The 14,795-nt window shown below is 33.9% G+C and overlaps 1 protein-coding gene across 1 annotated transcript in view; it reads right to left on the bottom strand.

Annotated features, from left to right (window-relative positions):
• Nucleotides 1-10,611: 10,611 nt before the first annotated feature.
• The window catches only part of Eif3e (eukaryotic translation initiation factor 3 subunit E), a 37,858-nt gene continuing 33,674 nt past the window's right edge, over nucleotides 10,612-14,795 (bottom strand). Inside the window, exons 11-13 of the mRNA XM_042672932.1 lie at nucleotides 12,345-12,447; nucleotides 11,711-11,845; nucleotides 10,612-10,785 (exon numbers count right to left, since the gene is read on the bottom strand). Coding sequence (XP_042528866.1) covers nucleotides 10,747-10,785; nucleotides 11,711-11,845; nucleotides 12,345-12,447 — 277 coding nt within the window. The 3' untranslated portion in view covers nucleotides 10,612-10,746. The remainder of the gene's footprint in view (nucleotides 10,786-11,710; nucleotides 11,846-12,344; nucleotides 12,448-14,795) is intronic.

The raw sequence follows: 14,795 nt of genomic DNA, 5'->3' as shown, positions 1-14,795 counted from the left end.
ATCACAGATGAGTCATAAAGTAGCTTATAAAATGCAAGGCATTTCCTATAGGTATGATGCAACAACTTTGAAATAAAATTTAGGTTTGAGAAGACACTTAATATCTATCCACCTCAAGCCTGTCTCTTCATCTAGGGTACTATTTTACTATTTTAAGTTAGAAGTTAATTTTACTCAATCTTTGCTTCATAAATCTTTGATTACATTTTCGACATTTCTCAGAGCAATATGCCAAATATGTTAATTTTCAATCAAATAGACAACATCGTCCACAAACTTATGGGAATTAGAGATGGTATCAAATATTTTACAGATGTGCTTTAATACTGATGATTGGTTCATATACTCTGGTTCATATACTCATGCTGACTTAAGAAAAACAAAATAGGGCTCAATAAATGATCCAAGCACCAAAGCTATTAAAATTCAGTTGCCCTTTGACTTCGGTATGCTAAATGCCAAGATAAATGAAATGGAAAATGCTCAGTGCCCATTCTCTTTATAGATGCTCCAAAGTTTATGAGTTATTTCTGTAAGTATATGACCAATATCTGCTGTTTTCATGTTTAAAGCAACATAACACCGTATTAGATTACAAAAAGTTGCTTTGTGTTTTAAACTATGGCTATAATTATCCAAAATCTGACTTAATAAAGATGATGGGATGGTTATGAGATTTTAAAATATTTATTAAACTTAAAATCTTTATTTTTTAAAGGTACTGGGGTTTGAATGCAGGGCTATACACTTGCTTACCAGGTGGTCCATTGCTTGAACCATGCCTCTAGTTTTTTTTTGCTCTGGTTATTTTTATTATAGGATCTTGCTTTTTTTGCCCAGGCCAGCCTAGACAATACTGTTTATACTATCCTTTGTAGCTGGGATGACTGGCATGTACTGCCATGTCCAACTATTGGTAGAGATGGGACCTTGTCAATATTTTTGTCTACATAGCATAGAACAAATAGAAGAATAGAAATTACTTTTTCAAGAGAGAAAAAGAGTAGAGAAAACTTAAAGTCATAAGCTTTGGGAGAAAAACAGAAAGACAAGCAAAGTTATAGGTTATGAAACAGCATGTTTTTGGATAATGCTTGTAATCTTAGCTACTTAAGGAAGCTGGGGAATGGGAGGATCACAGCTCAAGCCCAGTATAGGTGGAAAAGTCAGAGTCCATTTGCATTGGAGGGAAGTTAGAGGGTAGCCCATGCAAGTAAACTCAGCCCCAACAGGAAACCTAAAGTAGGTGGACCAAGACTCAGGTGGACACCTAGGCAGGAATTAAGACCTTATCCTAAAAATAACCATTGAAAAACAGTACTAGAGGCATGGCTCAGCAGTATAACATCTATCTATTAAGTGTGAGACCCTGAGTTCAAAACCTAAGCACTACCACAAAAAAGGAAGAAAAATATTAAGGCATAGAACTCAAATCCAAAATAAGATATAAAATAGATACAATAAAAATTTAGCTTGACAGTGTCCCACAATTATAATCTTAGAACTTGGGAGGTTGAGAAAGAAGGATCATGAGTTTAAGGTTAACCTAAAATAGATAGAGAGATGTCTTACAAACAGTAATAAAACTTTAAATAAAGGCCAAATGACAAAGACCAGACTACTAAATAAACAATAATATATAAAGATGATTATTACTTATACTAACTTATATTACCTTTTACATATATAACTATTTTTGAGTCTTTCTGGAATCGATTACACTTCACCCAATTAGTCACCTTCATGAAAATGTATATACTGCAGCTTCATTCAAGTTACAATTAAATATAAAGAAAAAAATACAGCAAAATGTGATAGCCATGTGGAAAACTAGACTTTGTTTTCTTTACTTGTCTTTTTGTTTGGCAGTGTTGGGGCTTGAGTACTCAAGGCTTCAAACTTGCTAGTCTGGTGCTCTATTACTGAGCTATATCTTCAGCTCTTTTTTCCTGGTTACATAGATGGGGTTTGTTTCCTTGCCAAGGATGCACTGGACAAAGATTCACCTATTTTAGGCTTTCCTACAGAGTTGCTGGAATAGTTACGCATTCTCTGTTGAGATGGAGTCTCTCAAACTTCACTAACTTCCCATTTCAAGATTCTAAAGCTGCTCAAGGTGACAAGTATGTGTCAATATGTCAAAGTATAGGTTCAGACGGGGCCTCAACCATTTTTCTGCCCAGTTTCATGATTTGAGTCTTCTGAACTGGTATCACCCTGCAGAGATACTCAATGTATGAGAAAACCTTAGTGACTATTCAGAGAAAAAAGAAAAGGTAGTTGTAAGATTTCTTCTCATTTTCTATACTACATATTAGGAATAAAAACATATCTCTTTTCTTCTTTAAGGGTGACTTTTCAGAAAATGTTCCTTCAGTCAATAGAAAGTCTAAGTTCAGTAACACATTACTGAAAAATATAGGTTATTCCTATAAGATGGGGAAGACAGTATATATCAGGGCTTAGGATGAAGGCTCTCTAGAATAAAATCATCAGGGTTCAAATAATTTTCTATCGCTGATTAATTTTATGACTTTGAGCATGCCTGCCTCTTTGTGAACTAGATGGCAGCAACAGGATGTATCTATTGCTAATACATAGAAAGAGCATTTGTTACAGTGCCTTGCACATCGCAAGTGCTGTTAAACCTTTATACTCCAAATTAAGGGATAGTAAATACAAATGACCAGAAAGCAAAATATCAAGTTATTAACCATTTTTGCAATGTTTCATTTTCCAATTCTAAATATATTTAGTTTTAAATATATTTACTTTTACTAATTCAAGGGAATGGATACAGGACCCAATTATGAAGAAAAACAGGGCACATGAGTGAACTAAATTGAGTTTTCAAGGGGAAAATGAGGTTGATAGTGGAGAAGCAGGCACTTTCATAACAATGAGAACCATCTGATTAGGTGTGACCCTTATGCCACTCACCCACTTGAAGAGGAGAAAGGGTCAAGGGAGGCACAGTGCTGGCTGACATGCTCTGAGGACAGGCACAGTATTTTTACATCAACTGTCATTTGATCCTATAACCCTAGAAAGTAGGTACTGGGAATTATGAGTATGATGAGGTTAGGTAATGTCCCCAAGGATACATACTGTGTAATTAGCAAAGGATTCAAATCTAGCTCTTACTGTATTGCTGGGGGGAAAATGAAAAAAAGTGCTTTTGACTGTGTAGATAGTGATAGAAATATGCACTGGACTTGGGGAGGAAGGTAGAATTTTAAAAAATATAATTCTTTTGTTTTTGTACTTAGAATATCTGTGACTTCAAGGTCAAGAGAGACATTTCACATTAGGAAGGAATTTAATTTTAAAGATCAACCATTACCCTGCATTTAAAAGACTGGTAAGATTCTCAATCTTTGTTTTCTGAGAAAGTTATGACTGGAGGTAACAAATACTTAAACTTTTTGAAGAAATCCACCAAGGCAGTTTTTAAAAATCCAGCAATTTTAGAAAGGTGCGTGTTTGCCTCAATTTGCTAAAAGTTTAGAAATTGGAAATTAAATTCTGATTCTTGGAGTTGCAGGCTCCAATAACATTAATGCCACACTCATTATGAGATGCCATCTGAGTGGTGACATTGCTATGCAGTGCTTTCTTCTGGCTGACATACACCTGATTAAAGGCTACAGGATCAAAGTGGAAATCACTTATGGCAAAGTGCTGCAGACCCAAGCTCATCAGTGAATGGAATCACTTAAAATTACTTTAAAGGGTCATCACAAAAAGGGTGTCTATTTTTAGAAATGAGTTTTCTTTTGACACACACAAAAAAATGTTGGCTATTTCTCTTATGTTTATAACAACATTCCAATTTAATCTGCAGCTTAAAAATTCTTTAATTATTGCACAACAGTGTTTTGTCAATTGCACAACAGCCACATCTGACACTAAAATTTCTATCAGTGTGAAGTGTATGCTTATATACTCATTCTTCTAGTAATGATACAGTAAAACTATTGTTTTTAGTTTTAATCCTGTTCATGGGAAAACTATAATCTTTGATAATTTTTTCTAAGGACTATGTTAGACATTTTATTTCTTACCAGTTCATTATTTTTTGTCACTGCAACAATTGGAAAGGAGCATGACACTGCTCCAGGTATCACTGGATTCTGTTCCAAAAAATACTTATGAACTTAATTTCACTCTCTGCCACTTCAAAAGTCATCAGTATGTACACAGTCTTTAAGCAAAAGTAACCAGTAGGGGTTGGAGTATTTTTTAGGGTCATGATTAGAAACCAGCGCAAAGGTCTTTCAAGCTAAATTTCATTTGTTGGTCACTATCAGAGTATCACTGAAAACTATGGAAGCACAACAAAATGGGCATTCTTGTCAGTCATACAAAGACCCAGCAATAATTCTTGAAATTAACCTGACAGTAGGAAATTTACATTCTTTTAAATACTGAAACACATCTGCTAGTCAGTAAGAGCCATTGTATTTGCTCTACTTTTTATAATATATGTGAAGATAGAACCAATTTAAAATCACATTGGAAAACACTGCTTAGATATATTTATGTGCCATGGACATTTTTATTTTGGGGAAATGAATTATTCTAATACTTTATCTTTTCCAGCCTTATATTGTTTTATAAAATTTAAAAGTATTTAAGAACAAGCAAACAAAAAGCAAAAGGAGTTTGCCACTCCTAGAAAACAAAGCCATAAACACTGGGCAAAACTCAAACACAGACACACAAACACTTTAGTTCTGCTACTCTACAATTTAGTCATTATAGAAGAATATAAGTTTCAAATACACAAAACCTCGAGTCTCCTGGTGCATCTTGTGTTACCATCTCTTGTTCCACTAACATTCCTATGCTAGAGCAGAGTGTTCTTAGATGAAAAAAAAAAAAAACAAAACAAAACCCACCCACAGTTCTTCCTTGTGTCTATTCAGATATCCAGAAGCCAAGGAGTTTTTTATTCATTTTTAACTTTTTGTCTCTCAGATGCTCTTGAAGAGAACTGTTTGCTACTTTTAAACCATTTTTCTAGAGAACTATTATGTTTTTTTTTTCCATTTTATAGCCAATTAATCTTCCCAAACTTCCTTAAATTGCTAAATCAGAAAAGAATCAAAAGCCCAATAATCATTACAGGATCATTTCAGACATTCATTTGAAACAGTGCAAGTGACTATGAGTGAATGCTAAGTAAAAACATAAACATAAAGCAAATAAACATTATTGATCATTAGCAAACTCCTCGAGTTCTTCAAATTCTCAAGGACACAATTCCCAGAGTAAGGAAGTTATTGCTAAGCTACTAAGAACAGCTATTAAAACATGAGGCATAATGGTTTTGAAGAGCTTTAAGTTCCTGAATTAATGTATTCTCATTTTACACATTATTTTCTAGGACTCATCAGCAGAAACTTTTAAGGTTAAAAATGATAAAGTTCTAGCATTCAACAGTAACTGCTTCTAAGTTTTTGTTCTATTTGATAGCAATTACAGTGACAACAGTGTATATAGCACTATATTGACCAATGTATTGACCTCTGATCTTCCATTAATAATTTGCGCTTTATACTTTATTTTTAAAAATAAAATTTAAACTGATCTATCTGCGCTCTTTAGGTCTCCCTTACTTCTACTGGCATGTACTTAAGAAACAGCTGGCAGATTCAAGGTGCAAGTCTGTGGGGTATGAGTGGAGAAATACTGACTGGCTTACAGATGGACCAAGAGCTCTGGTGTGGGCCAACTCAACAATGACAGTTAATCATGTTTCCTTCCTGCAGACCTTTACTTTTCTGCCTTTAAAGTGAAATGAAAAGTTCCCAACTTTCTCTGTAGAGGAAAATAAGTTTCTTTTTGTTTTCCACCCGAACAGCGGCCACGTGCTGCTTTAATATTCCCTATCACCTGTCTACCAGATTGAATGGCCAGTGAACAATAAATGTCTACTGTTTACTATTCTGCCTGCTTTTGGGAAATTTCAAAATGAACTAATTATGGTTGTTTGTGCCAAAAGGGATATGTCCACAAAAAGCACAGTTCAATATTATTTCATTCCCAAAGAACTGTCAGATTCTAAATGCTAATTAAGCAGGAGCATCTTCTGTGACCCCAACTGGTTTTCTCCATGCCACTCTGCACATCTGCCATGCCTCTGGTCTTCAAAGAGCTGCACTGATCAGCATAATCTTACAGGCATACTTTTAAACCATTAGACTTATATACACATAAATATACTTAGCTTATTTACCTGGAATGGTGTCTTAAGTGGCCAGGCTGCTTTCCTGTTCAAATGTCAACTCCAAACAACCTCCTAAGCCCTCACTGTCTTCACAACACTTAAAAACAAAATGAATCAGCTCAACATTCTTCTCCAATTATCACCAGACTAAATGGAAGGCAGCACAAGAGCCAGTTTTAGAACCAAAATAGGAGATGCCTTAGTGTTATTTCTTGCAGATTCTAACAGTCAAACAGTTTATAAAATAGAAGTGTTTGTGCTAACTCTCCAGGAAGATAAAGCTTTTCCAGAGGATGGCTTGATCGGAGAATTAAAAATGCATTGCAGTAAATTATGCATGGTAAAGACACAAAACAGTTTAACAGTAGGCTGTTTTGTTTTTTAAATTAAAGCCTCATTGGATGCTTTAAATATTTTACTGTAACAGATAGTTTGGCCTTGACCTTGACTACTTTTCTCACTGCTGGTCCTCACTGCTTGTATTTGACAATTGACAATGCTGAAGTAAACGATTTAGGCAGTGGCTCCTATGTCAGCAAGTGGCACAAGACAAAAGGGTTCACTTCCCAAGTGACATTCTTTAGGTACTTGAGCATATTTCCAGATTACTGTAGCATTTTGGTTACATATCTAATGGAGAAGCAAAACAGTGATCATATTTGGAGATCTGTAGGCTGTTTTCTGACCATTGAAAAGTTTGAAGGAAAACATCTAAGAAATTCTAAGTGTACCTGCTCTTTGCCATTACCAAATGAGAGCCACGACCAAAAGAAAGCTAAGTTTTGAAGTTGTTCATAAGTTGCTTCAGGAACAAAGTACCACAGAAGCACTATTCTTTCTTTTTTTTTTTGGGGGGGGGGGGGTAGATCCGGTGGTGGGACCTGAACTCTGGGCCTGGGCGTTGTCCCTCAGCTCTTCAGCTCAAGGCTAGCTCTCTACCACTTGAGCCACAATGCCACTTCCGGCTCTTTTTTTCTGCTTATGTGGTGCTGAGGAATCGAACCCAGGGCCTCAGGCATGCAAACCCAGGGTCTCAGGCATGCAAGGCAGCGCTCTACCACTGAGCCAACTTCCCAGCCCCAAAGAAGCACTTTTTAAGTCTGTTTTCACATACAATAGAATTTGCCATATTATCCTTATACATATAAGTCTCTCCCAGATTTAAACTGTAGACACTTGGAAAGGACTGATTTTTCTTTTTGTTCTGGCTTTGTTATTGTTGTTTACTTATTTTGATGTTTATTTCCAAATAGCCAGGCAAACAAACATTAAATATATTATTAGACAGACTGGGAAACCAGAGAATAGGAAACAAATGATTTTGGCCAAGATTATCTGACAATAAATTTATTTCCAGCCTTCAAATTTGTATTTTCCCACTGTATCATTCTGACATTGTCATTTATTCATTCAAGTGAATGAATAAATTTACTTAAGGCCCAATATGAGCCACTTCAGGGACTCACTAGTGAACAAGACAAGTATCATCCACAAAGAAATTTAAGTGATATTCTAGAACAGGCATTAACAAACTAATTTAAAAAATAACAAGTGAGGTAAATAATACAAATGAAGAGACTGTAACAGAAGAATCTAGCTTCCTATGTAGGTAACAAAAATTTTCCTTAACAAATCAGAAGCAAGTTTGCCTTGACATCTGGAGAGTAAGTTAAAAAGGATAGCAGTTCTTTGAAATAATACTTTTCTAAAGTGGATCGACACCAATAGGATATAAAGTAAATTTAGGCACAAAATTACCTTTGCATATATAAAATTAAAAGAGTATAAAGACTCATCAAATATAAAGATTAGATTCTTAGAAAACTTTTTCATTAGTATTACTCCCTATATAATTAGTACTAATTTATATATAATATATATACATACAAATATTCCTCCCACAGTAACTTATACATGTTTACAGAAAATTTATTCATAATAACCCAGAAGTGAAAATGACCAAATTCTCACCAAGAAATAAAGGAGAAAGCCCAATGCAGTGCAATCATTTCATAGAATATTATTCTACCATAAAAAGAAACAATTAGGGGCTGGGAAGGTGGCTCAGTGGGAGCGCTTGCCTTGCATGCATGAGGCCCTGGGTTCAATTACTCAGCATCACATAAGCAGAAAAAGCCAGAAGTGGCGCTGTGGCTTAAGCAGTAGAGCGCTGGCCTTGAGCTGAAGAGCTCTGGGGCAGCACCCAGGCTCAGAGTTCAAGGTCCACAACAACAACAACAATAACAAAGAATACCCTTTACTATTATTGGAACATAATGGTGTTGCACTGTTAAGAATCTACAATCTATTCAAAACCTACTACACACGTATCCTTTAAACTTTTGCAAAGGTAATGTGAAAGAATTATTAAGCAGCAAGATATATGATGGTCATACAGTCAAGGCTCCCTCTCTCACTTTAACATTAGGATTGTGAGAAACAGCACCTTGGAAATTCCAGGATTTCCAAGCATATATGATTCTTTTTTCCTTAAGGCTGTTCACACAGGACATGAAAATACCTGATATATAGTAAAATGTGTAATATTAGCTTCCCATCCCCATCCTAGTCCAATGACAGATTTCAGAAATTTTTAACTTCTTAGGCTGAGAATTACCTAGAAATCTTGTTTGCCATAAATGTGGCTTGGTGAAGCTAGTTTTAAAATAAACAACCTAATATCTCTGAGTAAGAATGGTTGACCCTTGGGTCACTGAAGATGAAGGAAACAAAACATGGGGAATCTTAACAAACCAAACTTTTATGGAGCCTGAGTATGTAATGCATACTTCGTAAAGTAACGGCTTTTAATCTCTTCAGAGCTCAGATGTCACTTTTCGTACTTTCTTTATGAACCTTGACTATTTTGTACTACAACAATCAATCCATTATACATTTGCATACATTATTTTTTCAGCCTTATATTTGGCATTTTCACAACGATGAGTAAAATAGTGCTTCATTTACCCTAGAAAGTAATCTTGCCTCTCAGTTCAGAACCTTGAACTTTTTGGGTTAGAGATCAGGAATTATTTAGCAAAGTAGGCCAACACTGGGTGTTTTGTAAATAATATTTTTTTTATAGCAAAACCATAGGCATTCCTGTCCCTACAAAGACGCTTCTTTGAAAAATAAATAGTGACAAAAAAGAACAACCTAAAAGGCAAGATACTTACCACCTAGAATTTTACAGGAAGTTTGTAAACCCCTGCTCTATGTTTAGTATTAGGGGTTCTCTGTGCAATTTAAGTAGAAGATACAACCGAATTACTGTACTCACTAAGCAACTGAATATTGAGGTTGACCTGTTTCAAAACAAAAAGAGTACGTATGCATCTTTAAATTTTTCTAACGTTATAGGATAATGTTATGAACTTTAAACAACCAGTTAAAAAGAAAATCAATCCACTTCTGTGTAATAGACCAAAAAAGGGATTTATAACTATGCAGATACCTATGCGTCCATTGAAATGTATAATATATATGTGTAAAATTTGAAAATTTCATACACACCAATCACACATTTATGAATTCAACTTTCCTTCCTTTTTATTCTCAGGAGCTACACAGTGAGAGATTAAGAAATCACCTTAAGAAATTGCTTTATTTGTAATAGCCCTAAACTAGAAACAACCAAAATATGCTTCAAAAGGTAAACAAAATACACATCATTACAGTATCTTATATAGCCGTAAAATGATCTACAGAACAAAATCAGTAGATCTATATCAAATTCTGAATAGATCTCAAAGGTACGGGATTAAAAAAAATAAAAACTTTTAATCTTAAAAGATCCCTACTACATAGAACTCCATCTGCCAAAGGTTACAAAATCTATGGATGCTCAATTTCCTTACACAAAGTAGAACAGTATTTACATATAACTATATACACTTTCCATTTTTTAAACTATTATCTATAGCACCTAATAAAATATAAATGCTATTTAAGTAGCTGTTATATTGTTTGGGGACTATCACAAGAAAATAGCCTGTATATATTCAGTATACAATTTCTTTCCTAAGTATATTTTTATCTGTAATTGATTGAATTTGTACATGTAAAGATTATAGACATGGTGGACCAAATCCAGTTTATGTAACATGCTCAGAAAGAAAAAGATAAAGACGGACCACAGGTTATTTGTTGCAGGAGGCTAGAGCTACCAAAGTTAGGAGTACTTACAAATGGGTTGAATGATTATGAGCTAACATCAGTAGTTCTGTGAATTGTTTGCAATGATAAATATGCACATGATAAAAAAGTACAGACTTATTCATACACATTAGCATACAAGGACCTATCTATACTATGATTCAAATTTCCTATAATTATTTCAAAATAAAAATTAAACACACACAAGGAAATTCAAAGCAAGATAAAATGAACCTCAGCCAATTTTATTCAAATTCTCCAAGTTATACCAAGTATATTTACTGCTTCTTAAATGTATGACACAGTTTATATTTTATTACTTTGTCTTTCCTTTATGCCTTTTCCACATTTTCAGTTCTTCAGTAGAAACCAGAATCTTGGGTTGCCCAGTTGGGAGCCTAAAACATTCAGAGAAATCAACATTAGAAAATACTTTCTGAAAATGTTGATAGAAAAAAAAGTGGCAACAGCACCAGTATTATGGCACAGCTTTTAACAAATAATACAACTTAAGACAATCAAAAAGTGTAACAATGACTGAATCACCAGCACTGGAATAGCACTCCATATAAACTGATCCTGAAGTATACAGAAAAAGACTACCACATACAAGCTATTTTCCAAGCTACACTATTCTAATTCATCATTCTCTTTAAAGCTAAAGGACTTTTCTAAGAACAAAACCCTGTTCCTAAAGCCTCAATTGCATCAAGTCATTGAATGTTCCACAAGTAGTTCTACCCATTCTCCAATTATGCAGTGAGAATATCTTAAGAAAAACTGCTATATGGTTTGGAATTCTAAAGTCAAAACACCATTCAAGTTCCTTTACCATCTAATATATAAGGTCTAACCAACAAAAATTGTTTTTGGACAGTTATGATTATCTGGTAAAAAATACAAATAAATCTAAGATTAACACAAATAGACCTAGTTTTTTCTCACTCTGATACCAAAGTTTAAACTCAGAGTTAGAACTATTTCTTTACATTTAGTAACACATGTTTGAAGCATATGAGAGAGTACTACACGTGTAAGTTATCATCTAACAGTCTTGATAATGATTTGTTGAAAACCCAGAGGAAATGAGTTAATGAGGTCACACAGGAAGAGTAAAAGAAAAATAGTTATAACAAACCAAGAACACAAATTTTTAAAGTTTCCTTGAATAATGTATATAATGTATCTAAAGCCAAATTCCTTTACTTTAGTAATTACTTAAAAGAAATGTACAGATATAACTGATACTATGTTCTTAAAGCTCGTAACAACTATATGAAATGTTAGCATAATTACAGATTATAGAATATGTGTGGTTCTTACCTCTGACCTACTATTCTGATTAAGTTTCTTTTCAATATTCATGGCCAACATCTGGCTTCTAAAAGAAAGACTCTTGGTCTTTTCAATTACTTGCTGATAGGGTGAGACTGCGTTGTTACCCATAACCACATGCCCCTAAAATGAAAACAGAGAGAAATTGTTCCTAAAATGTCAATGATTAGAATTTTCCAGTAAGTCATGAGGAGGATAAAACACTATGTGACTTAAGCAATATTTTTATACTACGTACACAGATCATAATGTTTACATAGCAAGAAAATAATACAAAGCTCTTACTGTATTCAAAAAGCCCAACAAAAATTCTTTTTTGAGGGGGTCAGTTGTGGGGCTTGAACTCAGGGCCTTGGTGCTGTCCCTGAACCTCTTTGTGCTCAAGGCACTCTACCACTTGAAAAACAGCGCTACTTCTGGTTTTTGAGTTAATTGAAGGTAAGTCTTATCTGCCCAGGCTGGCTTTAAACTACAATCCTCAAATCTTAGCCTCCTGAGTAGCTAGGATTAAAGGCGTAAGTCACTGGTACCTGGCCACAAAAATTCTTAGAATATAATATTCTAATTATAAATACTTTAACCAGCAATTGTTCTGAAGTACAGTAATTAATGTAATACTCACTAATTTAGAATCAATCTTGGCATCCAATCTTGCATTTCTTATCAAATTCACAATCCACCTTTCAGCTTCTTCTGGAGTCATATTAAGCTTGTCTGCCAACATACTATCAAGAAAAAATAAAACAATGTAACTTACTGTGCCTAAAAATAGTTTTTCACTCACTCAGCAAAGAAATTTCTGGATCATATTCTCTTATGTATCATGACACTTATTTTCTACATTACTTGTGTGTAACTACTATCTAGCACAGTTTTCATTAGGACAGCCAGACTGCAAATATCTTGAGAAGGTACCATATTCTACATTTGTATCTAGAATAATATACTCAGGAACCCAAAAATGTAGGAAAGAGAAAGTTTTATGATATACAATGAGTAGACAACATATACCTACTATTGTAGCAGTAATACATAGAAAGTAATAAAAAAAAAACAGCTTAAGCATAATGTAATGATCACAATGAGCACTCCAAAGGAGGTAATTAATATTGTAGTCATTACCCTAACTCCTGTTTTCTAGTTCCCTAAATTTACCTTGAGTTCTTAATCTATTATTACCATGTTAGTTCTAAAACCTAATCAATTTATCAATAATTTTCTTTCAGAACTTTAACTGAGCTCTAATTGTATTCATTCATGGCTGGCTACAATCTTAGCTTTCTAGTCCTCCTTTATTCACCCTCATGAAAACCATATGCAAGCCAAGTCAAACTAATTCTTTCCTTTGCTGACATTCATTCAATAAATTATGAACTGAGTTAGATGTTTGTGACCAAAAATATATCAATCATTTCCTTCCAGCCTTTGGAGTTTTAATTCAGGGGATAGTTTAATTCCTTTAAAATGAAAACTACTGTTGGGTATAATGAAGAAGAACAGGACTCAAAAAATACAAAATGTAAATATAGTGAAGAAAAAATGAGAAGGAAGTATGTGAGATACAAAAGAATCTACCAAACTGTAGAAGGAAATATTTAATCACAGGTTTCAGAAAGAAGAAAAAACACTTTCACTCTCTTTAAGTTCAACTACAATTAAGATTCATATTTCAGAATAGTAGGAACAATGTGGAAACATTAGTTTAAATTCATGACTACCTGTGCTTTTAGCTATAATCCCACTTTGGAGATTTATTGTTTGGAATTGTGCTTGGCTGATCTTTTAGTTAGTAAATCAAGTCAAATAAAAGCTTAAAATAAGGTCCAAAAGTATTAGGAAGAAAATGATGGCATCTCAGGTTATCTAAGCTATCGATCACTCTGAGAGCAAGTTGAAGAAAGTGGTTAACAGTCCTGTTTCTTTTCAGTAATATGAGTACACTTAGCAAAATTAATAATAGAAATCATCAAACTCTATGATTATTTTCTACTCTAATACCACTATCCAAAGTAGTAGATTTAAAAAATAGAAAGGTGCTATTCTATCAAAACTTAAAAGAAAAAAGTTGGCTGAAGTCATCCTACTATGTCTACTTGATATTATTGGGATTATAATTATAAATAAACTAAGGGAAAAATGTATTACAAGGCAGAATTTCTGAGAAAAAAATAAGTTCAATGCACATTTTAAATTCTAATTAGATGTAGAACACCTTAAATTACATGAAAAAATTCAACCATGTTTATAAGCAGCTTAAAATAGACAATGAAGTATTTCTGTAAATCTCTTCCACACTAGTTTTCCAGCATAAAAATATGGAATGTTCAATGACTATGGAAATATGAAATGGAATATTCAGAATCCTGAAATCCTATTTCAAAAGATAAGCAAAATGAAATATTTCATCCATAGTTTAACTTTTTTAATTGAACGTGTTCATGCTTCCACCACAAAGTTATACTCTTTCAATTTCAGGTAGTTAATTAATACCAGTGGGTATTAATTGTGATTCCACTTTACACTTTAGCTATCTCAATCTGGTTTAAAGAATTAATAAAAATCTCATCAGCTCTGGTTAGATTCTGTATCAAGTCTTCAAGGCCTATTCTCTCAGAGAAGTTGTTTCCTCTTTTGGAAACCACCTACGCCTAGTCACAATCCTCCCTTCCATTCCCTATATTATCAAAGATTTGGAAAATAAGGATTTGGCATCCAGAACTTCCATGTCTTACTACTAATCTCTTTTCCAGTAACCTGGCTTTCCAATTTTTATTTCATAAGCATGCTTTAATAAGCATTAAGAAATGAGTATCTCTGACCTGGTTTTCACTGAAGACTATTAACAACACACATCCCTAAAATTAACTCCACACTTTCAATAAAAGAATGCTATGAAGTTCAATTAAAGAATAAATGTTACAGACTGTGCTGAGCTGCCAAACTAAGAGGATACAGAAAACTAAGAGAAAACAGAGCTAAATGCTACATGTGAGAAATAAATATTCCCCCAGCATTCTCTAGCATCTTCAGTAGTTAAAAGAATATGTTTACCTTTAAAGCTAATACAGAAATA

The sequence above is a fragment of the Dipodomys spectabilis genome, unplaced genomic scaffold (genome assembly GCF_019054845.1).
Source record: "Dipodomys spectabilis isolate Male_0828 unplaced genomic scaffold, ASM1905484v1 ptg000783l, whole genome shotgun sequence".
NCBI lineage: Eukaryota > Metazoa > Chordata > Mammalia > Rodentia > Heteromyidae > Dipodomys > Dipodomys spectabilis.
This window is presented reverse-complemented; position numbering and strand designations above follow the sequence as displayed.